Source organism: Lissotriton helveticus, chromosome 7, assembly GCF_964261635.1.
Source record: "Lissotriton helveticus chromosome 7, aLisHel1.1, whole genome shotgun sequence".
Taxonomy (NCBI): domain Eukaryota; kingdom Metazoa; phylum Chordata; class Amphibia; order Caudata; family Salamandridae; genus Lissotriton; species Lissotriton helveticus.
This window is the reverse complement of record NC_136068.1, coordinates 45,080,658-45,107,408: the sequence shown is the minus strand read 5'-3', so window position 1 is coordinate 45,107,408 and position 26,751 is coordinate 45,080,658. Positions and strand designations below refer to the sequence as shown.

Here is a 26,751-nt window from a genome sequence, read left to right as displayed (position 1 = left end):
CCAGCAGCAGCGCCTCCTATTGGATGCATTAAAACTACCAGTAGCAGTGCCTCCTGTGGTGCGCATTAATACTACCAGCAGCAGCGCCTCCTATTGGATGCATTAAAACTACCAGTAGCAGTGCCTATTGTGGCTCGCATTAATGCTACCAGCAGCACGGCCTACTCTGACGCGCATTAACCCCTTGGCTGCGGCGGTAATTCTGCCGCAGCGCTAGGAGGGAGCGGAACCACTCCGTCACGAGTCTCGGGCGTGCTGTGCTTGTGACGACCCCGCCCGCTCAGTAGAACGTGCTGCGCAGGCGCGAAATCAGCACCGAGCCGTGACGGAACCACTCCGTCACCAGTACAGCGCGTCCGTGGCTGGTGACAGAGTGGTTCCGTCACCAGCATCGATGAGGTTAATACTACCAGTAGCAATGCCTACTGTGACTCGCAATAATACTACCAGTAGTAGTGCCTACTGTGGTTCTCATTCCCACTACCTAGTCTCATTAGCTCGTACAGTGTGCAATGCGTGTTGTCGCCTCCATGCAGTGCCCGCTACAAGATCTTGTTGCTACAAGCGTGGTTCACGCTCACTGAGTATCTACCCCATGATTATCATTCCCCTAAACACAGACAAGAGGGAAGAAAGGAACATACACTTTTCTTTTCCTGGTATCTGGTCCAGGAGGAAGGATTTTCCAGTGTCTTTGGGTCCAAATATGGCCACCACCTCCAGAGCATCGTCCAGGCTGCGGAGAATCTCTAGACCTTCAGGGTTCAGTGAAAGACCACCTGAGGGGGTAACCTCCACCAGACACACGGGCCCCTCCATCATCTGGGGCCAGAGCTGCGCCCTGACAAACCCTTTGTGTGAAGGTGGAGAGGGTTGGTTCTTGCTTCAACGCAGAGTCTTTTGTTTTGTGGTAGACCAGCAGAGGTCTATCTTTCTTCGAGTTGTACCTATACGGGGTTCTCTGGTTCTGTTTGTGGGTTATAGCAGGGGGGTGTCCCTCCCCTCACAGGACCTCCTCCACCCTTGTGATAGAACAGCAGGGGGGGTCCCGTACTTTGTGATCAGTAGCTTCTTTTTGTAGTTGGTACAACTGCTCCAGGGCCTGACGTTGCTTCGTAGTGCTTACTCAGGGGTAGGAAAAACATCTCCTCAAAGTAGCAAGACTTTATTGTCTTAGGCTAGGAAGGCTGTGTGCTCCAGGAAGAAGGCAGCCAGGATCTAGTTCAGTTACAGGAAGAGAAACATTCCTTGTTGCAGGAGCATTCAATCTTGGTAGTATGAAGGCTCTACGTTGGTGGTGAGGAACCACTCAAGCGCTTGTTCTTGTCCAAGGTTATCTTACTCAGGAGAGGGGCGTCAGGGATAGTCTTTTCTGGAAGGGAGCAGTATGCGAGGCATCTTCCTGGTGGATGAGGAAGCAGAAGTTATCTTCCTTCGATCAGAGTGCCAACACAAACGTTCACGAGTGATGGAATAGAAGAAAGCATGCTCTTCCGGGCTCTCACAGCAGAGTCAATCTGTGAGAATAAAAAACAGAGGTTGAGAAAGGTGTGGGTATTACACATGTACGAAATATGTTTAAATGAATCTGTTTACTGCATTCAAACTTAGTAATAAGGCTAAAATGCAAGCTAATATAAAGTTACAGGTGGTAAATAGTCCTTGTTGTAACCCTAATTCCTAGCATAAGTTGCAGCAGCTCGAAGCCTTCAAGCAGTGCTTTGCAGTAGTTTCTCGACCAATTTTAACAAAGTGCACAGTGTTCCCCCCTGCCCTGTTCGCAGGTGCTCAGCCCACATCTCCCTACCGCCACCTGCAAACATGGCCGACGTTCACGACCTCACTGAGCACTATAATAACGCCAAGATAACTGCCCTGAATGCAAATGCCCCCTCCAGCTAAAAAGAATACCCATCAATGACTAAAAACCATGGTTCAATGACAGCCTAAATGCTGAGAGACGCAGCTTGAGATTAGCAGAACGCGCCTGGAGATCCTCTCCATCCACTGCTCTTCTAAAATCGCTAAGACTAAAAAGAAGTAGATACAACAAAATCATCTCAACAGCTAAAGAAACCTTCTTCAAATCCCAACTGGACAAAGCCAAAAATCGCCCAAAACGGCTATTTGAGCTGATTAAGCCACAATCCAATAACACTGATATCCAATCTCTGCACATATCCTGCCCTCAGCCAAACTGTGATGCGGTTGCGGACTTCTTCCTTGGAAAGGCGAGCAAGATCGAATTAGATCTTAAGTCAGCTCTAATTGGACTCTCACACTCTCCTGACTCCTCTTTACCAACGCCTCCTCCCACGCCGCCCTGTCTCTCCCCCCCAAAAAATGCCTCTTGGAGTCAATTCACACCCATCAATGACACTACCATCCTCAACATACTCTCGACCCTGAAACCTACTAATCACTTCAGTGACCCCCTTCCCCCAAACTCCTTCAAAGAAATGATAGATCACTAGTCCCGCTCTGGTCCAAGATCATCAACTCCTCTCTTCTTCAAGGTAAGATCCCTGACTGCCTGAAGGCTGGCCTTGTGCTCCCTATTCTCAAACAAGCATTTGCAATGCAATAGGTCTCGCATTAGGAAAGTGTGAGCTATTGGTATTGTAAATGACAATTTACTTTAACATGTGTTGGCTTTGAAAATATATAAATTAATAGCATTGTTATTCACAAAGCCAATAGCTTACACGTTCCTAATGCGAACCCTATTGGCTATGGCAATGCTTTGTTGGTGATGTGGTGGTGCCCATGAGTGATGTGGTGGTGTTCCCGAGTGATGTGCTGGTGTCCCTGAGTGATGTGGTGGTGCCCCTGAGTGATGTGGTGGTGTCCCTGCGTGATGTGGTGGTGCCCCTGAGTGATGTGGTGGTGTTCCTGAGTGATGTGGTTGTGTCCCTGAGTGATGTGGTGGTTCCCCTGAGTGATGTGGTGGTGCCCCTGAGTGATGTGGTGATGTCCCCGAGTGATGTGGTGGTGCCCCCGAGTGATGTGGTGGTGCCCCCGAGTGATGTGGTGGTGCCCCCGAGTGATGTGGTGGTGCCCCCGAGTGATGTGGTGGTGTCCCCGAGTGATGTGGTGGTGTCCCCGAGTGATGTGGTGGTGTCCCCGAGTGATGTGGTGGTGTCCCCGAGTGATGTGGTGGTGTCCCTGAGTGATGTGGTGGTGTCCCTGAGTGATGAGGTGGTGTTCCCGAGTGATGTGGTGGTGTTCCCGAGTGATGTGGTGGTGCCCCTGAGTGATGTGGTGGTGTCCCTGAGTGATGTGGTGGTGCCCCTGAGTGATGTGGTGGTGCCCCTGAGTGATGTGGTGGTGTCCCTGTGTGATGTGGTGGTGTTCCCGAGTGATGTGGTGGTGTCCCCGAGTGATGTGATGGTGTCCCTGAGTGATGTGGTGACCATAGAAAGAGCACCTCCCTCACCCCCGTTAAGCAAGAGAATAAACTCCAATCGTTCTCAATTTGATAAATGTAAGTTAGCCCAGCAATGTGATATTTGTGGTGTTCCCAAATTTAATTTTATAAAGCATTGTACTAGCCTAAAAAAAAAAAAAAACTAAACGCTGAACTGCGTTTTTTATGGGGGATGAAAAGTTAAGGCTTGGTCACCATGTGACTGCCCAATACTAGTTTCATCATTGGCTGGAAGCTCTGAAAAAGGGGGACTAGGTTGTATAGGGTGCGATTGTACAGTAATCATGGAAGACTCAGCAAATAATTTATGCATTCTTTTCTATACGTCCTGCAAGAATGCATGTATAAAGGGTACACAGCGTAGAACTAACCTAAATGCCTCTAAACTCATAATGATCGGGCTATTTTATGAGCAACTGAGGATAATACAACAAGTAACATTGCACCCACAGCAAGCCAAAACTATTGGCTTTGTCAATGGTTGTTAGTTGCATAAGCAACTATGACTTCGCTGAATATAATATGACAATCCTTCAGTACGGAAATGGTGAGATCAAAAAGACTCGTTAAAGTTCTTCACAAACTTACCCCAAAGGCAGCGAAGGGTGGTACTACAGCAGAGTTAAAAACAAGTTATTTAAATAAAACAGCAAGCAAGACAACCAAAACTTCGCCCAATTTCACTCACAAATCACTTTACCAAAAACAGATGCTTTGCCCCCTCGTTGGAAAGCCAGCTCTTCCAGTGGACGGACATGCTGCTCTCGCCGGGACACCCCGCCTCACCAGGGCACGGCCAGCACCAGAGGGTGCCCTTTTCATGGGAATTCAAAGGTTTCCTCACAGGGAGGCTGGGGACGCCGCGCGGCCTCCGCGGACCCCTTTGATGGTCATGTTTGCATTTTGTCCGTAGTTTTGCAGCGTCCCCTTGAAGCCCGTGCGTGCTGGTGTCCCGCGAGCTCCTTTGTTTAGGAGTGAAGTTGTCCCTGCAGGCAGCGCGAGGCACAGCTGAGTCACAGGAAACGCGGGCATCAAATTTCTCTCCCCCCAACCAAACGTGAGTGACAGCATCCAGAGTGGGCAAAACATGCACCTCATCAGCCCTTAAAGAATGCTAAACTAGTCCAAAAAGTCCCCGCCGGGCCGCCGCGCTACCTGCGACGACCCGGAAGCGGTTGGGCAGCCAGCGAATCCCATCGCGGCCCCAACCGGAAGTCCCGCCCCATCGCGGAGAGAGCCACGAAGTCTCCGGATTCAGTCCCGGTCCCGAGATGGGGGACCGGGTGAAGAGCGGCCGGGAAGCGCTACCGCCGCCCGCCCGAGAGGCAGAACCGCCGCCGAGCACCGCCAGAACAGGTAAGTGTGTTGAGGGAGAGGAGGGGTGAGTGGGGGTGGAGTGTACGCGTGTGTGTCTGTTTGAGTGTGTCTGTGCGTGCGTGTGTCTGTCTGTGTGCGCGTGTGTTTGTTTAAGGGAGGGTGCGTGTGTGTATGCAGTGTGTGTATGTGCGCATGCGTGAGTGAGTGTTTGCGCAAGGGAATGAGGCAGGAGAGGGGCACGGCGCCGTGCGCGCTCACGAGGTCAAAACTGAGCAGCTCTGCACTCGTGCACCCTCTCCTGTCCACATTCCCGAAAACGGGCGACATAAGGTCTTCGCTGCGCGAGACCTAAAAAACCACGGCGGACCCTGAAGACCTGAATAACTACCGACCAATCACAAACATCCCTACCCTCGCTAAACTCCTGGAGAAATGTGCACATGAACAACTGCGCAAACACATTGGAATTGGTTGAGAAGTTGGAATTGCTCAATCGGGCTTCCGCACGGGCCACAGCACTAAAATGGCCATCACTCATATAGTCGACGATGCTCTCACTCTGCTTGACCAGAATGAAACCAGCCTACTGATACTACCTGATCTCTCATCTGCATTGGACACTGTCAAACATGACAACCTACTTAACCTCTTCGAATGCAGGATGGGCCTCTCAGGCACGGTCCTTAAATGGTTTGCCACTTTTCTCAACAACAGAACGCAAATAGTCAAATCCAATCAAACCCTATCAAACTCCAGCCCCTGCACTCTGAGTGTCCCTCAAGGATCCTCACTCTCCCCCACTGACTTTAACCTTTTCATTGAACCACTGATTGTAATCCTCAAAGCATCCAACATCCAATATCACATGCATGCGGATGACACCCACCTGTACATGGAAATATCCTCCCCATAGGATATTAAGTCACTCAACTGAACCCTGCTCAAAACCCTTAAGTAGCTAACCACCAACCACCTCAAACTAAACGCCCTTAAAACGGAATCCCTCCTCATCTCACCTACTAAGCAAACTCCCACTGTTTTGAAATATCCAAGTAACCTCACCGCTCTCAACTGCACACCACACATCATTGACTCCACAAAATCACTGGTAGTTGTGCTAGATAAGAACCTTAACATGCAAGATCACATCAGAGCATCTACCAAAGGAGTGAACTTCCAACTGAGCATCCTAAGAAAACTCAAACCCTACCTTCCCCAAGATGACTTCAAATTGGCGGTGTAAGCACTAGTCCTCTCTAGACCAGAATACGGAAGAGCTACTCTATGCGGACTGCCAAAACTCAGTTTAGCCCTCCTCAGAGCATCACTGAATGCTGCTCCAGACTCATCATTGGTTCCAAGAAAAACAACCACATCTCTCCCGACCTGAAATCGCTCAACTGGCTTCCATTTGAGGTAAGGATTCACTTAACATTGCATGTATGACCCATAGGACCCATACACTTCAATACCCCACTCTACCTGAAAAATAAGCTCAAACTCTCCGGTTGCAACCGGCCCTCAAGGAGCATCAACACACTGCTGCTAAAGCCGAAGAAATGAATTAAACTGAAAACCTACAATCGTACATTCTCTGGCAGTGCCCCAAGAATCTGGAACTCCCTACCCATGGAAACAAGACTGATTCCCTCAACATTTGCCTTCAAAAGGGAAGTCAAGGCTCTTCTAATGAACAACGCGCTGAACTTGAAGTTATTCTCCTCTTGCCTCCGATCTTGTTTATATGTTTTAGCTACTACGTGACATTTGCTACGGCGCGTGTCGGCGCCATTATGCCATGTTGTTCCTGTTGTATATTGCTTTGCTTTCCTCCTACAGCTATCATCCCATGTCTTCCACAACCCATATGTAAAGCGCTCTGATACCCGCTTGGGTCATGTTCGCGCTATACAAAACTTTAAAATAAATAAATTGCACTGAGAATGTTCACACGGACCAGAGGTAACACTCTGGACCGGCCCCCTGTATGGTTAAAACTCAGGAGTGGACATTTAACTCGCCTGGTCCCTGAGAGTGCTGCTTCCATTCCAGACGTTTATAAACAACGCTGACTGCATTATACACGGGGGCCAGGAGAGTTAAATGCCCTCTCATGGACTCTGCAGCAGGGATTTCCAGGCACCGGACACTGATCCCAAACAAACCACATGACTCCCACCTTGACCCCGTACCATTCGGGATACATGTCCCACGCTGCCTGCATCACTCTAGAACAGTGGTTCCCTACCTTTTTAGAACCACAATCTACTTTTCCGAACAATAAACTTTTGCGGCCCACTCGCTTTAATAGACATGAGGCCGGCGATTTTTTAATGGGACTAAAGCATCATGTGGTTTCGCAGTCATTTACACACAGCACATTTTCCACTGAAATGGCCGCTAACTTTTCACAGACATCCAGTTTTACTGACAAAACTATGCAGCACACAAATGATGTGTGGAAATCAGGGTTCTGTGAGCATTTATCATTTGTGAATCACCAAGTATTGTGTTTTGATTGATTTGCTCCTATCAAAATCTGTTTCCAGCGCACTTCAGAATTACAAATCGATGTGCTTAATTTTTTGCTTTTCTAACTGCTGAGTGCATACAGTTAATTTGCATACAGTTAATTTGCAGGTAATTACATTTCGTTGTGTTACAAAAAAACAACATCCTACATTGCCACATAATTCATTTTAAAATGATGGAACTCTGAGGTGTCTTGCAATATCCTAATCATGTTTGCCAGGGGGTACTTTACCCCATATAATACACAGTCACACCATCACCTTTCCACAAACCACTTAAAACCTTGGTGCATAGCTCTTTCATATGAAACAGAGAGCAGGTTTGCAAACATGAAGAACAAAAATAAAACCTCTAGTGCAAAATGAAACACATTAAAATCCTGTTAGATATTTGTTGCAAACAGATATTTGAAACAGTTCAATAAATGTCAGTTTAAAAAATAAATAAAAATCTGCAGTAGCTTAGAATGTGTAGAAACATGCAGAAAGATTCCAGCTTTTCCCTGTCTAAGGAGTGCAAAAAATAAACATACTCTCTCTGCTTGTCATTGTAAGCTATTAAAATAAAGCAGAATAAAGAAAAGTTATGTTTCCTCTTGCTTGTTTTAAACAGCTGCTTCAATGTGCTCCATGACCTGACCTGTCTTTCACCCCCGCTGTTGGCTCTGGCAATAGCCACTGTGACTTCAGAACCTGATTGTAATAACTTATAATAGTCGAGTTCTTACGTAAAAGTCGACGATTATAAAGAAATTAGAGACAGGCATTTATGCAGGGATTACAGAATCACATGTATTATAAAATAAGCCTGACATGTGACCCCTGTTTTTGAAGCACTGGCAAATGTGACCAGATAAAACACAGCATTTAAAGGGATCTTTATTAGCTGCTTGGAGTTTTGCAACCCACCGGAAATCTTCTTTCGCAACCCACAGTTTGGGGAACCCTGCTCTAGAAGTGTGACTGTCTTCCCAGGGAGCAACTAACCTCAACCTTTGAGGGGGCAGGGAGTTAACGTTGCAAAAGAAGGCTACATCTTAATTTTGTGATTTAATGAACACCAGGCCAGTAACAATGACCTGAAACATAACAAGATATAACAACTTTACCACGGTTTTAGTACTTGCCCTAGAAGAATTGTAGCAAATCACAAAATGCTGTGCTTTAATGCACATTAGACCTAACAGGGTGCAAAAGTGCAGCTTCTAGATCCATTGGCAATTATCAGCAACTGGTTTACCTCTGAAACATAGAAGGCAAGTTACAGTGGTCTCAGACTAATAGGATTATTTGAGCCCCTTCTCCTACACCCCCAAAGAAAGTTTTGAATACATTTTGGAAAATTGTCCATAACATTTTATTTTTAGGTCGAGTAATTCATTACTCGAATCCTATTGTGTTAGAACAAACTCTCTGAACAAGCTGGATTTCCTACAATGCATGTTGTTCACTGGAGCATGAATTCTTCCCCAGGCGCGCGCTTGGCCTCGCACACCACCATCAAAGGCTTCTGCTCCCCCTCACTCACACCCCATCCCCATATGCTCATTTCCTCCCTCCCACTCGCTGGCTCCCTCGCCCCCCCACCAGGCTCTTGAAGCGCGATGCTTCACCAGCGCTTCCCTCCCCCTCTTTCCCCCCTTCTCCCCCGCCCCCTACCCCCATCCGACTTGTTTGTTGTACTTTGCGGCCCTGCTTGTTTATCTTTCTCACTCTTGGTATTTCACTCCCCTTTTAACTTCACTCGAATTTCTCGCTTTCATCTCATCGTCTTTCTTTCCTTTCCTCTGGCCCTCTTCTCTCTCCTTCTCTTTTTTCCGCCTCTTTATCCTTTGCCATTTCATAAATACGAAAAACGCAGCGACGTGAACAATTTCATAACAGTATCGCGTTTCACATCGAGCCTGTGGCTGTGGTTTCTTCCGCTGTAACAAAGAGATGTTCCTGCCATTACCCAATTTAATGAGACGTCATTTATCACCTCGTCTGGATGAAAGGCCGACATGCCGTGCAGAGCTCGGACCCGGGCCTGCAGGTCGCACCAAATGCCCTAATCTATTGCTTAACTCGCTGAGCCGCCCAGAAGTAAACGAGTTACCAGTGGCCCTCAAAAATATTCATTTTATTTCTGGCATTTGAAACCGACGGAGCTACTTCGGCCCTCAAAAATTAATTTAACTTCCAAACGTAATCAAGCTCTGTCTGGTCTTTACCAGCACTCAAGTTATTTCAGACTTTTATATTTTAGTTACTTATGTCCTCTGGGCGGAAAATGTTTTTGTCTGCCCTTTTTCAAAGTATTTACTTTCCTCCGGCCTCACTCTATCTATCTATCTATCTATCTATCAGCCTCACTATCTATCTATCTATTAGCCTCACTCTATCTATCTATTGCCCTCACTCTATCTATCTATCTATCTATCTCCCTCACTCTATCTATCACCCTCACTCTATCTATCTATCGCCCTCACTCTATCTATCTATCTAGCTATCGCCCTCACTCTATCGATCACCCTCACTCTATCTATCTATCGCCCTCACTCTATCTATCTATCTAGCTATCGCCCTCACTCTATCGATCACCCTCACTCTATCTATCTCCCTCACTCTATCTATCTATCACCCTCACTCTATCTATCTATCGCCCTCACTCTATCTATCTATCTAGCTATCGCCCTCACTCTATCGATCACCCTGACTCTATCAATCTATCTATCTATCTATGGCCCTCACTCTATCTATCTATTGCATCACCACAGCATCACTCATGGGCACCACAGCATCACTCAGGGGCACCACAACATCACTCAGGGGCACCACAACATCACTCAGGGGCACAACAACATCACTCAGGGGCACAACAACATCACTCAGGGGCACCACAACATCACTCAGGGGCACCACAACATCACTCAGGGGCATCACAACATCACTCAGGGGCAACACAACATCACTCAGGGGCATCACAACATCACTCAGGGGCATCACAACATCACTCAGGGGCACCACAACATCACTATGGGGCACCACAACATCAATCTGTGCAACCATTAAACAACAACAGGTTCAAATATGTTCTCTCAATGTTTCAAGCTTTATTACAAATGTCACAAAAAGATGTTAATATTTCACTTCTGTTGTTGGATTTTCGTCACAATAAAATACACTGAACATAATCTTCACAAAAGCTATTTACAAAAGTTTAAGCTATTGCCATTATAAATTACAATAACTTTTATTTAAGTATTAATTATTTAAACAAATTAAAAGCCATTGTTATTTGTAATATCAATACATCTAAGTCACGTACATACAACACATATTGCATTACAAATGCTATAGGTGTCACATTCGCGAAAGTTAAAACTATTGGCATTGTAAACGACAAAGTTACCAATTTCGCTATTTTCAAAACCAACACAAATAAAAAAAATGGCATTTACAATACCAATAGCTCAAACGTTCCTAATGCGAGACCTATTGCATTGCAAATGCTTGTTTTACTTTTTACCCTATTCATACAGCAATTAAAAGTTCACAATTCTGTAGCACTATAAAATACTCTAGGCCAAAAGCATTAGTCTCCACCTAAATAGCACTCTCTCCTCCCCCAAAGAAAGTTGGAAAAGTGTTGAAGGGTGCAGCTTAAGTAATCAGACATTTATGAGAGACGAGAAACAGCTAGCAGCATGGGCATTAAAAGCTAGAGTGCCACATCTCATTTTCATTTAAAAACAAATGGTAAGGGAGACTGAAAACAATGCAACAAGCCTGCTTCTTTAAAAAACACTGTGCATCATAATAGGGGGTGGAAAGGGAAAAGGGACAACATCAGGAAATATAACTTTATCGCTATATACAAACATTTCATAGAATGCATCAACAACTTATCAGACACTTCAGTAACCTAGTTATTTTGTGACATGGTTCTGACAGGTTGGTATGGCTGGTGCTGGGTCAGTCACATGTTTGATGGGAGAGTGGCCAACAGGGTAACCTAGTCATTTTGTGAAGGTACCTCTGACATGTAGGCAGGGCTGGGGCCGGTTCTATCGTATGTTAGTGGGAGACTAGTCTGGAGGGAAAAGTGGAGAGTTTGCAAAAGTTTGCTAAACAAACAAGCATTTGCAATGCAATAGGTCTCGCATTTGCGAGAGTTTGAGCTACTGGCATTGTAAATGATAATGCCATTTATTTATATGTTGGTTTCAAAACAGATAAAAATGCATTGTCATTAACAATGCCAATAGCTTAAACTTTCGCAAATGCGAGACCTATTGCATTGCAAATGCTTGTTTAAATTTGAAGTGACTTTATCATGATATTTGGTGCATGGCTTACTTAGCACATATTTTCTTGGCTGATCTGGTTGTCATTGTCAGGCCAGGACCCGACTGGGAAATCATCAGAGATTGGTTCACCCCCATACACCACTCCACCCCCCGTGGAGAGATTAAAGCAACTTTCCCCCACTCCTGTGTTTGCATGGGCAAGTACCACCAGGTTCTACCTGTTGAAAAGTGTTTGTGTAAAAAGGGCGCTACAGGGTAATAATAAGAAGCAAACAGGCACCACACTGTTTGCCTAGATTATTCACACTTATAAATCGGATGCAAACCGGCAGTACATACGTGGCACAAATGCTATTCACGCCGGGTTTTACTTGCACTGGCTAATTATAGCTGGATTTACCTGCTAAATAGGTCTGCTGTAAGCGTTGATCAGCCCTCCGAGAAGCCCGACCCGCAGCTGAGGAGGGGTGAGAACAGTTTGTGTGTGTGGTGCCAGCACTTGTTTACATGCTTTAACGGGAGGTGGGGCTGCAGCACAGAGGGTGTCCCGATTAATGAGGTTATTAAACACATTATTACACTTGAGCGACGCATATAAAGACCAATGTCAACGCCTGCCTAGTTGCCTCAAATGCAGCAGTGTGGCGTTTGCTGAACTGAGTTAGTTGAACAGCCATTGCGTGCCTCAGACTACTCAATTGACGAAAACAAGAGACAGGAGACAGGAGACAAACTACAGGATTGACTTGTAAACCCGGATCATCCGGTGACTAACGTCTGCAAAAACAAAAACAAATATCAGCAGTGGAATTGGAATGCGTCACACGTGTGGAGGGCGCCCGTTGCCCGTTCTTTCGCGGATGCTTCAGAGAGTTCGGTGCGTTTTGGCGCGGAGCAAGCTGCAAGGAGGCTTCGCGTTAAACAGGTTCTCGTCAGATGCCCAGAAGGTCAATAGAGTTTCTACATTTATCTAGGCTGTAATTATATTATTCCTAACGCTTACCGTTGCATAGAAATACGTGAGAGTGTGTGCCGTTTCCACGTCTGAAAAACATACGTCACCGAGCCAGAATGGCCACATGTTAACATTCTGAAGCAGTAATGCAGCGGATCCTGTCTCACGCGGGACACAGGCACGGAATGAAAACATAAAGCCAGAAACGCCAGAGAGGAGATAGGCCTACTTACTGCACGAATATTCGAGTCAGTTTAGAATAAAGGCATAAAAAACATGGGAGCTAAGATTACATTTTAATATGTTAGTGAGACAGTGTCAGGCGCGAACAATAGTTTCCCTCTAGTAAGATAACAAGCAGGAGGCAGATAAAACAAATCCCCGCCGGGCTGCCTGCGACGACCCGGAAGCGGTTGGGAAGCCGGCCAATCACAGCGCGGCCCCAACCGGCCCCAACCGGAAGTCCTGCCCCATCGCGGCGAGAGACAGAGAGAGCTGCCGGAGGAGCCACGAAGTCTCCGGATGCAGTCCCGGTCCCGAGATGGGGGACCGGGTGAAGAGCGGCCGGGCGCATGGGGAAGGCGGGGCTCTCATGTGGTGAGAGAGCCCCGCAAAGCGCTACCGCCGCCCGAGATGCTGATCCGCCGCCCACCACCGCCAGAACAGGTAAGTGTGTTGAGTGAGAGGAGGGGTGAGTGGGGGTGGGGTGTACGCGTGTGTGTGTGTCTGTTTGAGTGTGTTTCTGCGTGTGTCTGTCTGTCTGTGTGCGCGTGTGTATGTTTAAGGGGGGGTGCGTGTGTGTATATGCAGTGTGTGTATGCCTTTCTTTGTGCGCATGCGTGAGTGACGACGTGCGCGCTCACGAGGTCTAATCTCGGCCTGCAAATGCGCGTGGCACTTTGCTGTCCTCATTCCCAGAAAAGTAACAACATAAGTAGTCTCGCTAGACGCAAAAGCTTTGCTTTTGCTTACGTCTAGCGAGACCTAAAAAAAGGATATTTGGGCTGGATTGGAGTCAGCCACTCATCAGGGAGAGCCAACAGAACTGTCCCTGCCTTACAACCCTGAAGAGGCCTGTAGCTGGACGCACAATTTCCAGATTTCTCAGTCTGCCTCTGCAGTGGCCATCTTTAAAATAGATTATGCAGCTCCCAATTTTTCGTTAGAGACATCATTTTAGCAGGAGCTCGATGCACCGACTGTGTGACCGCTGCCGCATCGCACTCCAACGTGACCGGATTTCCACACATCCCACCTGTGCACCAAATCTACATCAACGCTAGAGCCGCATTAAGACACTAACGCATCACCTCCCCTCACAGCAAGAAACTGACGCATCTCCTTCTCTAGTAAGGAACACATGCATCACCTCCCCTGCGTGGCCGTAAGGAAGCAACGCATCACCTCCCCTGGAGCAAGGAACCAACGCATCACCATCCGTTCGCTTGTGATTTTTGACGCATCTCAGGTACTTTGCAACAAATGTGATGCATCCATAGTTTTCAATGGACAGAACTGTTTTTACCTTTTGAAAGTCATATTTTGATATCTGTATGATGGATTTTTGTTATTTTGGTCTTGTTTGGTTTAGATAAAGATACTTTATTTTTCTAAACTGGTGTGGTTTTCCATTTGTAGTGTTTTCACTGTGATACTGTGTGTTATGTGCAAATGCTTTACATGTTGCCTCGGAAATAAGCTCGATAGCTCGTGCCAAGCTACCAAGGGGGTGAGCAGGAATGATTTTAGGTCTGTAACTCCCTTATCATGACTAGGACATGGTGCAAACCTGCCAACTAGAAACCCCCATTCTCTAACAGGTACACAAAATGTTAACTTGGATATTGAGTGGCTGCGTTTTAAAAAAACCCGCGTTACGTGACGAGCTCAGCTCGTCATCCGCGTAGCGCAGGTTACGCCCATGACGAGCTGAGCTCGTCATCCGCCCGAAGGGGTTAAACCACAATCAGCTAACCTCAAAATCAGGGACGGCGGATGAATGTTGAGTAAAGATAGAAAAGAGGGACCGGGGGAAAAGAAATTGGGCAAGATAACATGATTGAAGAAAGACCTTTGTAGAAGGAGTGGTCTTTCTCAAGAGTGCTTTTCTGCTTTCTGCATTTAGGTACCTGACCAACAGAAAGGGAGGGAGTGAAAAGAGAAATAATTGGAAGCAAGGCACATCACGAGAAAACAGGAGTGGGAAAGAGGTTTAATTGAAAGAAATCCATGAATGACAGAGCTAGAAATCCCTGTGCATTGTTTAGGGCATTCAAATGCCAGTTGTAGGGCCATTGGGAGGCAATGGTCTACTCCAATAAGTATATTTATCTGATGGAGAAATTACTGGGGTTCTGGGAGGACATTGGCCACTGCAGTAGAGAAGTCACATCTTTAACCATGCTCTGAAGTGTGGAAGGCAAAGAGACAGGTTAGCAGAGTACCTGCACTGAAAAGGGAAAATACTAAATGCAGGCAGTTACTGTCTGGTAGTACCTACTTCCTGCCGGGTAGAGCCAGTACTCTGACTTGGAAAATGAAATGAGGTTGGGATTGGGACTGCTGGCCTTACAAATGTTTCCCTCTTTCCAGTATGTGTTAGCACATTAGAGCCTGGCCTGTATGCAACAATAGTCCCTAGTCTTTAAGCCACACATACATTGCAATTGTCTTAACAAAAGGTCTTCAAGGTCTGTTTTGTCTATTCTGCAACAACTTTGCTATGTTTTGTGTTGTTATGCTAAGACTAAACATTTCCAACATTCACAAAGCCATTTGCTCACCTAATTTGAACTTAGATGCACAAACGTTTCACACAAACATAGAAGACTGTTTTAAAAGTCACAAATTAGAAAAGGTGGTCTATTCTTTCTTGTTCATGTTTACAGCAATGTTCCTGCATGTTTATAATTATTGCAGAGACTGTAGGGAAGTTAAGCTGCAGGTTTTATAGCACTTGATTGTTTACTTTGGAGTTGGTGCTGTGAGAGAGGAATTAAACCCCTGTGGGCTCCCAGCAGTGCACCTGTCCCCCACAGCTCTTGTTGAGTGCCCCACTGCTCACAGTTGCAGTCGGAGGCTCCTCTTATCGCATCATTGATACTTGCCAAGTTCCCACTCTGGGACAGAGGATTGCTCTCCGCTGGACCTTGCCCATGAAGGCTGCATGCTTCCCCGCATTAAGGATTGCACTTATATTTACCTACGTAAAAATGCCTTGATTTCCTACCTCTGTTGACTATGTGTATTAAACCCCGTCATGTCGTCCTTCTGACACTATGATAGGTCTTGTTAATTCTACATTAGATGACATGTAGTCTTTGCACACCAATAAATGTAATCAGGCATGTATTTTGAATTCCTGATGAAGACCCTGCATTAATCACGGATTGAAACGTCGTCGACCTTAAACACTCTGACCCTTTTAATGTGTAAATGACTTTTGGGTGCAGTAGTGCCCTCCTTGATGTAAATAAGTGACCCCCATCGTGGTTACAACTGATGGTCATTTAATGTGCCACGTCTGTCTGTTTTCATGGTTTCAACACCCGTTGAGGATTACCCCAGTGGGGCTAATCTTCCATGCATAAATATGTTCGATTAAAAGTGGACTACATATTCATTAGGTCGAGTCTGGACGCAGCACGGATGCGCTGCTCGCTCTGCAAGGCATGCTGTATTAGGGTACGTTGTTGAAGAATCTCCCACTCTCCGCCCATATTTGTCATTGGCTTTGTGTCATTGTCCTTCTTAAATGGTGGCTTCTGATTCGTACATGGGCTTGTTAGTCCGGCCATGGTACCGCCTTGTCTCCATTTGTTACAGCCCATAACATCTGGACCTTTTACTTGGCTGGTTACACAGCCTGCTTTATCTAGGGGGTGAGCACTATTTTTGGTATTGGCCCTGATGGGACAATGGCGGCTGCTTTTTGGGGAATTTGCATAATGATTTAGGCCTGCTTTAGGAACACCGCGATCTTCTTCAATTTTAATTGTATTAATTTTTCATGTTGAGCGCGGCGTCCACTTTGGGACACCGCGCTTTATTTTTTATTTTTTTAACTTTCATAGTGAGCACGGTGCTCACTTCAGGGACACTGTGCTCTATTTGTTTATTTTATTTTGTTACTTTAAAACTGAGTGCGGCGCCGCTTCACGGACACCGCGCTCGGTTTCTTTATTTATTTTTTAACTTTAACACTCAGCGGGGCGCTCGCTTCAAGGACACCGTGCTCAGTGTTGAAGTAAAAAAAAAAAAACTAAAAAACTAAAAAACAAGTGCGGTGCCCTTGAAGCGACACCGCGGTCAGTATTAAAGTTAAACAATCATTTGCAATGCAATAGATCTCGCATTTACGCAGGTTTAAGCTATTGGCATTGTCATTTACAATGCCAATAGCTTAAACTTGCATAAATGCAAGACCTATTACACTGCAAATGCTTGTTTTTTATTACTCCTGGGCCTTATTTTTGTTTTCAGAGCATTGTTATCTGTTGATTGACTGTAGGAAACTTTGTTCCAGAAAATAATTACTACCCTTGGTCCATATCGATTCTTGGGTTCCCTTGTACTTATTAACTACTGATGTCATATGGCAGTTTCAACCCAGAGGAAGCCGCAGAGAGAGGTGGAGTCACAGCTCAAGGTGCACCTTTGAGGAGGGCGCTGTTTGCTGAAGTCAACAGAGAGGAGAGAGGCTGCCTTTGATCTGCCCGGCCTCCTCTAACAGGTTAACACTGGATCACATCTACAACTGTTCTGCGCATGCACGCTTCAAAAAAGCAACAAAGCAAAGAGGCACTGGCCAATAAACAAACATACGTAAAAAAGTAACGTCCATTCGAACTTTAAGGAAAGATTGCAGGCGGAAAGATTGCAGGCGCAAAGATTGCAGGCGCAAAGATTGCAGGCGCAAAGATTGCAGGCGCAAAGATGGCGTCACAGAGCAAACCAGACAATTGTCCAAGTGGATGGGCCCAGTGCCCCAAACTCTATCAGCAGAATCAAAACTTGAATGACACTTGGGCAGACCAATGGATATATATACGGGGCATTCAGAAGGCTCTCTAGGCATGTGTATTACTTTTGGTAATTATTTAACCATGGCGCAGGCAAAAAAGCTAACGCTGTTTCTAAGTCAAACCTAAAAAAATCCCAAACCTTCATGCCAATCTAACCAACGTTCACATTGACTCTTTCTGGGGTTTAAAATGAAATACATACACAGGGAAATCCCAGTCAGATTAAAGTTTCATGACAGAAAAGCACAGGATTTATTTATAGATGAGGAAATTTAAGAAAAGCTTGCAAACATCCAGCAGAACAAGCATTTGCAATATAATCGGTCTCGCCTTTGGGACCTTATAAGTATTTATCCATGCAGCCATAGACTGAATACAGCATTTCTAACAGACAGTGCCTAAAAAAGTGCATCAATAAAAAGGAAGGGAACACTGCAAGATCATTTCACGTGGCTTGAAAGACAGATGACTACCTATGCCTCGTCGAACCCGAAAACGCAAACCAGAATTGCTAAGAGTGAGAGACCTTTCTGATCGCAGCAAATCCTCTCGATTGGCCAGATGAGTTGAGCGTAGACTCTTCATAGGAGCCTTTCCAAGTTGTCCAAGGTATTGGAACTACCCTCCTTCCCCTCAAAGAAAGGACAGGGGTCCTTCGCATACAGTTTCATCACAGCTGAAGTAGATCTGATCGGTTAGACATTGGGACAAAAAGCTAACAACCTTTATGGGCGTGACACAGAAGGATTGTGAGTGAAGCAAAATCCACTGTTTAAACCCCTGAGGCCCAAAACCTGCTTTTAAATCTCAGCAAAGCATAACATTTACAGACTTCTTCAGTTCAGTGCCCTTCGGTTTTTAGGAGGGCAGGCATTTGAATTAATTACTTTTTAAATGTGAGGAGAAACGGAGCAAGTTGGTTAATTGGGGGTTCAAAGATGGTGGGACACTCTAGAAAGGTAAGGAAAAAGAGTCCTGCGAGCAGTTCAAAGTAGGTTACAGCCCACTTATGAATTACATTTGCTGAAAAAGCAGCCAACTTTCTGTGATTCGTAGCAAATGAGGACACTTGAGTTGGTAAAGCCCCTTTCTCCCTGCTCTGTGTTTATACAGCGATATGATTACCATTTTAGCAAACATGGCGCTTGTTTACTTACACATCAGTTAAATTGCTGCGGCACTAGAATGGATCACATGTAGAACAGCTGAGCTGAACTTCACAAAGTATCTTGTATAAATCGTGGATAAGTTCACTGAAACGAGAGCAAGACATGCATACTGCCCAACGCTAAACCAATATTAAGAGTCATCTGAAAATCAGATGTGTGACATAGTTGCAGTTAGGGATATCCTGAATTTTTTACATGACTACAGATACAGGTCTGTGCTTCATACATTAATATATTTTAATTCATTTATTTGGGTAAACAGACATGTGACAGTTTTTTCCCAATCTGTCAAAATTATCCACAAATGTCTACATACTCTAGATAAATCAGCTGCTGCTTTAAATGTCAGCCACGTCATGGGTTAAGTTTTCATAAAATCCCGTGACAATTAAAAAAGGAATGAGAACACCCGAATCAAATTAATCTGAAGTGGTGCCATTGTTTAGCTGAATGATAACAAGGAAGTAGTCCCTAAATGGTATAATAACAGCCCAGCAGCGTAACTAAACAGTAGTTGGTCGGTGCTGCTTCCTGCAAAACGGAAGTGACGTTTTGCATAGCGAGCCAACCATAAACAGAATAAAAGAGCAATGCAATGTTAAACAAATGGCGAGCATCAGGACATGTTAGCCGCCAATAGGTGGAGTTTCACTCAACAATATAGATTACTTTAAGTCTCGGAGAGACAGCGCATGCGCTGCTTAGGCGAGACCTAAAAATATATGTAGGCACACAAAGCTTGAGCAAATACATCTAAGGTACAGAGAAAAGAGGGAGAGAGAGGGGCGTTAAGAAAGGAGGAAGGAAGAGTGAGAGAGAGGGGCATAAAGAAAGGAGAAAGGAGAGAGAGGGGCATAAAGAAAGGAGGAAGGAAGAGGGAGAGAGAGGGGCATAAAGAAAGGAGGAAGGAAGAGGGAGAGAGAAAGGGAAGACTGAGGAAGAAGAGAAAAAGAGTTTGAGAGGGTAACTAGAGAGGGAAAAAGAAGGCGGGAAATTGAAAGGACAGATGGAGAAAGAGGAGAGACAAAAGTACAGAACAAGCATTTGCAATGCAATAGGACTCACATTTACGCAAGACCTATTGCATTGGAAACGCGAGTGCAGGCGTGTGAGAAGGCACAAACGGGAGTGCGGTTGGGGTGCAGGGGGCGAGAAGTCACGGACTGAGGGAGAGGGAGCACAAGAAGAAAATAGTGTTTAAAGTAAAGGGGCCAGTTGCCATTGAAGGATACTAATGACGACATGGCTGTCATGAGTAGGGACAAACAGGCCTAAAAACCAATTGGAAGGCAGCATTTAAGACCTAAACCAATGAAAAAGATGGGAGGAGAGTGGGCGGAGCTTCAACACCATACTGAATACTGCATGTCTCGCAAAGCGAGCTGCCCATGCGCACAGCCGCTATAGGCTCGACCTAAAAAGAGCAAGAGATACGAGATAAGAGAGTGGACAGAGGGACAGAGAGGGGAAGAAATAGGGAGCGAGGAGAGGTAAGAAAATGGAGCAAGAAATTATAAACAATAAAAAAGGAAAGAGGGAAAGGAGCGTGAGAAAGGCAGAGTGGAAAGAAGAGAGAACTGACAAGGTGATCAGGTGAAAGGAAAGAAAGAAGAGAAACGTGTAGAGAGAAGGAAGTGATAAGAGAGAAAGAGATGGCTTTGAAAATGAAAGGGGAAAAAAAGGAAAAGTAGAAAGATAGCAGGGAGAGAGAAGGACAGAGGCGAACGAGAGAGTTGGGTGCCAAAAGGGAATGCAGGGACAGAACGTAACAACAAGCATTTGCAATACAATAGGTCTCGCATTAGGAAAGTTTGAGCTATTGGTATTGTAAATGATTTTTTTTTTATTTATGTGTTGGTTTTGAAAATAGCGAAATTAATAGCTTTGTCATTTACAATGCCAATAGGTTTACCTTTCGCAAATGTGACACCTATAGCATTTGTAATGCAATATGTGTTGTATTTACGTGACTTAGATGTATCGATATTACAAATAACAATGGCTTTTAATTTTTTTAAATAATTAACACTTAAATAAAAGTTATTGTAATTTATAATGGCAATAGCTTAAACTTTTGTAAATACCTTTTGCGAAGATTATGTTCAGTGTATTTTATTGTGACGAAAAGCCAAGAACAGAAGTGAAATATTAACATCTTTTTGTGACATTTGTAATAAAGCTTGAAACATTGAGAGAACATATTTGAACCAGTTGTTGAATGGTTGCACTGATTGATGCTGTGGTGGCGCTGAGTGATGTGGTCGTGACGAGTGATGCTGTGGCGTTCAGTGATGCTGTGGTAGCACATAGTGATGTTGTGGTAGCGCATAGTGATGTTGTGGTGCCCCTGAGTGATGCGGTGATGGTGCTGAGAGATGCTGTGGTGATGCGACAGATAGATAGAGTGAGGGCGATAGATAGAGGGAGGGAGGGCGATAGATAGAGGGAGGGAGGGCGATAGATAGAGTGAGGGCGATAGATAGATAGAGTGAGGGCGATAGATAGATAGAGTGAGGGCGATATATAGAGGGAGGGCGATAGATAGATAGATAGAATGAGGGCGATAGATAGAATGAGGGCGATTATTTATTTATTTATTTGTGCATCTTGTACCGCGCAAACTAAAACCCGAAGGTGTCAAGGCGCCTAACAAAGGAATCAGAAAAGCATGGCATGACTACTCATACGCTTGTACAAAAAGGCGTGTTTTAAGGGCAGCTCTGAAGGTTTGAAGAGAAGGGAGGGACCTAAGCTCAAATGGGAGGTCGTTCCACCATTTAGGAGCCAGAAGGGAGAAGGCCTTACCACCCCATCTGGCTTTCCGGACGCGAGGGACGTGGAGAAGAAGGTGATTAGAAGAGCGGAGAATCCTACCGGGATTGTAGTAAGTCAGGATGGGTCTGATGCCTGTAGGGCTACTTTTGGTCAAGGCCTTATAGACCATACACATGGACTTAAAAACAATCCGCTCCTTTATCGGAAGCCAGTGAAGCTGCTTCCTGGCCAGAGAGGCCGAAGAGCGTCGGGGGAGATTGAGGACAAATCTGGCTGCCGCATTCTGGACTACCTGCAAGCGCTGCAGCTGACTCTTATTCAGTCCAGCATACAGCGCATTGCAGTAGTCCAGACGGGAACCCAGTAGTGCGACAGCAATTTGCCTTCTTGCCTGCATGGAAAGGTAGTTCCTGATTTTCCTGAGCACGTGGATTATGCCCCAACAGGTAGATACCGTCCGGTTAACCTGAAGGCGCATGTCAAGAATAGGGTCAATCATCACCCCGAGATTTTTAGCCGAGGAGGTAGGTTTGGGACAAGAACCCAACGAGTCAGGCCACCACTCCAGGGACCAGATGTCTTCCCTTCCGCCGAACACCATCACCTCGGTCTTCTCCCCATTCAATTTCAGTGAGTTGTAAATCATCCACTGGCCGACGGCCTCCATGCAAGATCTAAATCTGGAGGCCGTCAGTCCAGTTGACTGGGAGAGAGACACGAGGATCTGGGTGTCATCCGCGTAGGAAACTACCTCCATCCCAAAAGATCTAATAAGTCTGGCAAGGGGGGTCACATAGATGTTAAAAAGGGTGGGACTAAGCGCCGACCCTTGAGGGACCCCACAGTGCACAGACAGGGATGGAGATAGGAATTTGCCCAGCATAACCCTCTGCTCTCTGAGGTCGAGAAAAGAGGAGAGCAGCCTCAGGGCTGCCCCCCGGACCCCAATCTCACCCAGTCGGGATGTTAAGACACGGGGAGATAGGGTATCGAAGGCAGCCGTGAGGTCGAGGAGAATCAGGAGGGATGTCCGACCCTCGTCCACACTCATACGGATGGAATCGAGCACCAGGGTGAGGGCGGACTCGGTGCTATGTTCCCTCCTGAAACCATGCTGGGAAGGATCTAGGCAGCCCGAATTCTCCACGAAAGCTGTTAGATGCTCATTTAGATGGAACTCAAGCATCTTTGCCGGGGCCGGAAGCAGTGAGATGGGGCGAAAGTTTTTTAATGCCCCAGGATCTAGGGAGGGTTTCTTAAGAAGCGGTTTTACCACAGCATTCTTCCACTGCTGTGGAAAGACACCCTCCCTCATAGCTCCATTCATGATCTCAAGTAATGGAGGCAGAAGAGATCCTCTACACTGCTTCATGATTTTAAGAGGGCAAGCATCTAGCGGAGACCCTGACTTGGTTTTAACAAGCTGCGAATCGAGAGCTTGTAGAGAGAGTGGAGGAAAAGATTCCAGATAACCCGCCAAGGGGAGCTCCACCGAGGGGGCATCCGGGCTCACAATAGCCGGAGGCTCAGCCGTGGAAAGCCTCTGTGACTCCAGGGAAGTGTAAATGTCCGATATTTTGGACTGGAAGAAGAGAGCTATGTCGTTGCAGAGCTCCTGAGATGGGATAACAGGATCGGGGACCTGAAGAGATGTAAGAGAGTCCACGATCCTGAAGAGCTCTTTGGGAGATGAAAGAGAGGAGGTCAGGGCCACAAAGTGATCTTGTTTGGCCCCAATGACCTCCAGCGATAGATAGATAGATAGAATGAGGGCGATAGAATGAGGGCGATAGATAGATAGAATGAGGGCGATAGATAGAGGGAGGGTGATAGAGAGAGGGTGATAGATATATAGAGGGAGGGCGATAGATAGATAGAGTGAGGGCGATAGATAGATAGAGTGAGGGCGATATATAGAGGGAGGGCGATAGATAGATAGATAGAATGAGGGCGATAGATAGAATGAGGGCGATAGATAGATAGAATGAGGGCGATAGATAGATAGATAGAATGAGGGCGATAGATAGAATGAGGGCGATAGATAGATAGAGTGAGGGCGATAGATAGATAGAGTGAGGGCGATATATAGAGGGAGGGCGATAGATAGATAGATAGAATGAGGGCGATAGATAGAATGAGGGCGATAGATAGATAGATAGAATGAGGGCGATAGATAGAATGAGGGCGATAGATAGATAGAGTGAGGGCGATAGATAGATAGAGTGAGGGCGATATATAGAGGGAGGGCGATAGATAGATAGATAGAATGAGGGCGATAGATAGAATGAGGGCGATAGATAGATAGATAGAATGAGGGCGATAGATAGAATGAGGGCGATAGATAGATAGATAGAATGAGGGCGATAGATAGAATGAGGGCGATAGATAGATAGAATGAGGGCGATAGATAGAGGGAGGGCGATAGATAGAGGGAGGGAGGGCGATAGATAGATAGATAGAGGGAGGGCGATAGATAGATAGATAGATAGATAGATAGATAGATAGATAGATAGATACCGTACAATCTATTCCAGTTCCAAGGAAAAGAATCATGTCCGCATTAAGAGCGGGGCAAGAAGGGGAAGAAGGGGTACATAGATTAATATAAAACAGTAACATTAATATCCATCAATGGTAGGGGGAGAAAGAGGAACCCAGTTTTTGTCCCACTTAAAAAGCCCTCTACGGAGTACAAAGGGTCTAGGCAGCAGTTTACTTAACAGGTCAAACGCACAGATTTTTCTTCCTGCACTTGCCTGGGGCCTGGCTCAGTGTTTACACTATAAATAGTTAAGGGAGCCAGGCGACGGAGCTACACGTCACAAGGATAAGGAATGAAAGAATGGAGAGATACACCAGACAAAGTGGAGATAGATGAAAGAATAAAGAGAAAATGCAGAGAATGGATAGATAAAAGGGAGAGGACAGATGAGGAATGTGCGGAGAGACGCAGGGGATAAGGGAAGGAGAGAAAGAGTTAAGAGAACAGAGAAATGCAAGGGAGAATAGAGATTAAGAGTGAAGAGCAAATGAAAGAGTGGAGAAAAACAGGTAGTACAGAGAAAAGAAGAGGGTTCAGAGATGCAAGGGAGAATGGAAAGGTTCCGGAGCGAGATGTAGAGCCTAGAGAGCAGAGAAAGAGGAGTTGGTCCGGAGAGAAAGAACGAAAGACAAAGAAGAAAACCATAAGAGGAGAAATGTGTGAACTGTAAATAAAGATAAAACAAGCATTGAAAATGCAATAGGTCTCACCTTTGATTAAGTTGAAGCCATTTGCTTTGCTAATGGTATTGTATAGCAACGCAAATGGCTTTAACTTAATGAAAGGTCAGACCTATTGCATTTTTGTTATTTACGTTGTTAGCGTAGAGCTCACGCGACAGTCGAGTCGTCATTATTATTTACGCTTTCCACATAGAACTCCTGTCTCAAAAAGGCAGCATGCTGCTGGGGTGCTCTCAGCGTAGTGCTCACGCCCCAAGAAGCAGCAGGCAGCCAGGCTGTTATTATCATTTATGCTTTCAGCATAGATTGCAGGTCCCAGAAAGTAGAAGATGGCCGGTTTGTTATTAAAAGTGGAACCTTGTGGTCGCTAATATTTTGCGCGTTGCTTTTAGTGAGACAGATTAGCAGAGCCGCACTGTTCAAGGTTTCCAGACTCTTTTCGAATCCAGGCGCTGTAGAACTGTTTTTGTTTTTCCCTCATCTCACCAAAGACGTTGGCAGATTTAACAAGCCAACTGATTTGTTGTCGGTGCCCTTCGGCTAACTGCGTTTGTCTAGGCCAGCATGTCCTTCCTCATGTGGTTGAGGTCTGGTGTAATCATAGGACCCAGGGGGAAGTGCAACATTTAACAAGTTATCAATCACAGGCACCGTCCCCAGCTTAATAATGTGTTGGTTTTCCTCTCGAACGTCTTGCTCTAAACGTGCCATGCTCAGCGCAGCTTTAAGCCAACCTTCTTTGCCTCTGCCTATAAACTGGTTCAGTTTATAGTTTTGCATTTAAAGGTCTAGGGCCCCGGCGCAGGTATCATTAGTGCAGCAGGTGCAGTGGTTCCAAAGTTTACGACTGTGAGAAGCTCTCTTCACCACGATGATGGCTGTTGTGTGCCACAGAGCAATGGGTAGATGAGCCATTATTCTTGCATGACTTGAGAGCCCACAGTAAACTTGTTAAGTCACTGTTCGGTTCCCCTTACTTACACACTTTAATGAACATGTTAAAAAAAAGTAGCTCTGAAACCTGAAGAGCCTGTAAACTTCACAGGGTAAAACTTTGGTTCTGCCCTTTGCTGTCAATCAGGCTCCAAGACATCAAATTAGTGTATACGCTAGCCACTGTGTTTGTTTGTACAATAAAAGGCATGCCTTGGGAGGAGGAGGCGGTTCGGGGGGGGTACGAACATTTTCCAAAACAAGTGATTCCGTTTACCTTTTTTCTTTTTTTTAAAGTATTTTATAGAAAGTTTCCATTGATTTAACCAAACAAACTCAAGCACATAAAAGGCAGAATGCACGCGACTACCTCTTCCCTTCTTCCTTGTCCCTGGCCCGAGAGCACCAGAGTCTCGCTGAGAAGCTCTGGGAAATGAAAACAGAGAGGGGTTGACATGCCAGAGGCACTTGATGTACAGCTGGGTCACCGAAGGTTGCCTCCAGAGTTCCGCTCGTTTTCTGACCTAAGGCGCGCTTCATTAACCAAGGCTTGAGACATAGCGTCTGTGTGTGTGCAGCAGAGAGGGAGCTCGTTAACCACGCAGGGAGCGAAAGATACGCATCTCTTAATAATGTTTGTGGCCAGTTCAGGTTAATAATAAAAAAAAAAAAAAAAATTTATCTTACAGAAAAATAACATTTAACCTATTTTCTCCACCCCTTTGTGTCTGAACTTGCCATAGAAAGACCAAATAGGATGCAGCAGTCTGTCTCGCGCATCGTCTTTTCACCTATAGCTAATAGCACGGTTGCTACTTACAGGCCTCTGTAAGACAGCTTGACACAAAACAAGACAACCTGTTTTAATTTTGAACTCTTGGCGTTGATCCGCCAGAAAAATGCCGCCTGACTTGCTGAGTAACTGTAAATAAAATGAATGTCATTTGAGGCGAAAACTTGAACCACAGAAAAAGATCATTATCAGCAGTGAAGAACACGCTGGCGTTTTATTTCTTTTTTCCAGTCAATTGCGTTCTGAATTGGGTTAGCTTTTTGAGCATCAGTCAAGATGCAATTTAGCATAGTAAACGCTTATATTCATT

General features: G+C 45.5%; 1 protein-coding gene across 2 annotated transcripts in view; it reads right to left on the bottom strand.

Annotated features, from left to right (window-relative positions):
* Nucleotides 1-26,751, bottom strand: part of LOC144767986 (guanylate-binding protein 3-like) — a 146,747-nt gene that overhangs the window by 97,519 nt on the left and 22,477 nt on the right. Inside the window, exon 2 of one of the 2 annotated variants that reach the window (XM_078651364.1) lies at nt 645-1,500. In XM_078651364.1, coding sequence (XP_078507490.1) covers nt 645-822 — 178 coding nt within the window. In that variant the 5' untranslated portion in view covers nt 823-1,500. The remainder of the gene's footprint in view (nt 1-644; nt 1,501-26,751) is intronic. The other variant, XM_078651365.1, reaches the window with a different exon arrangement.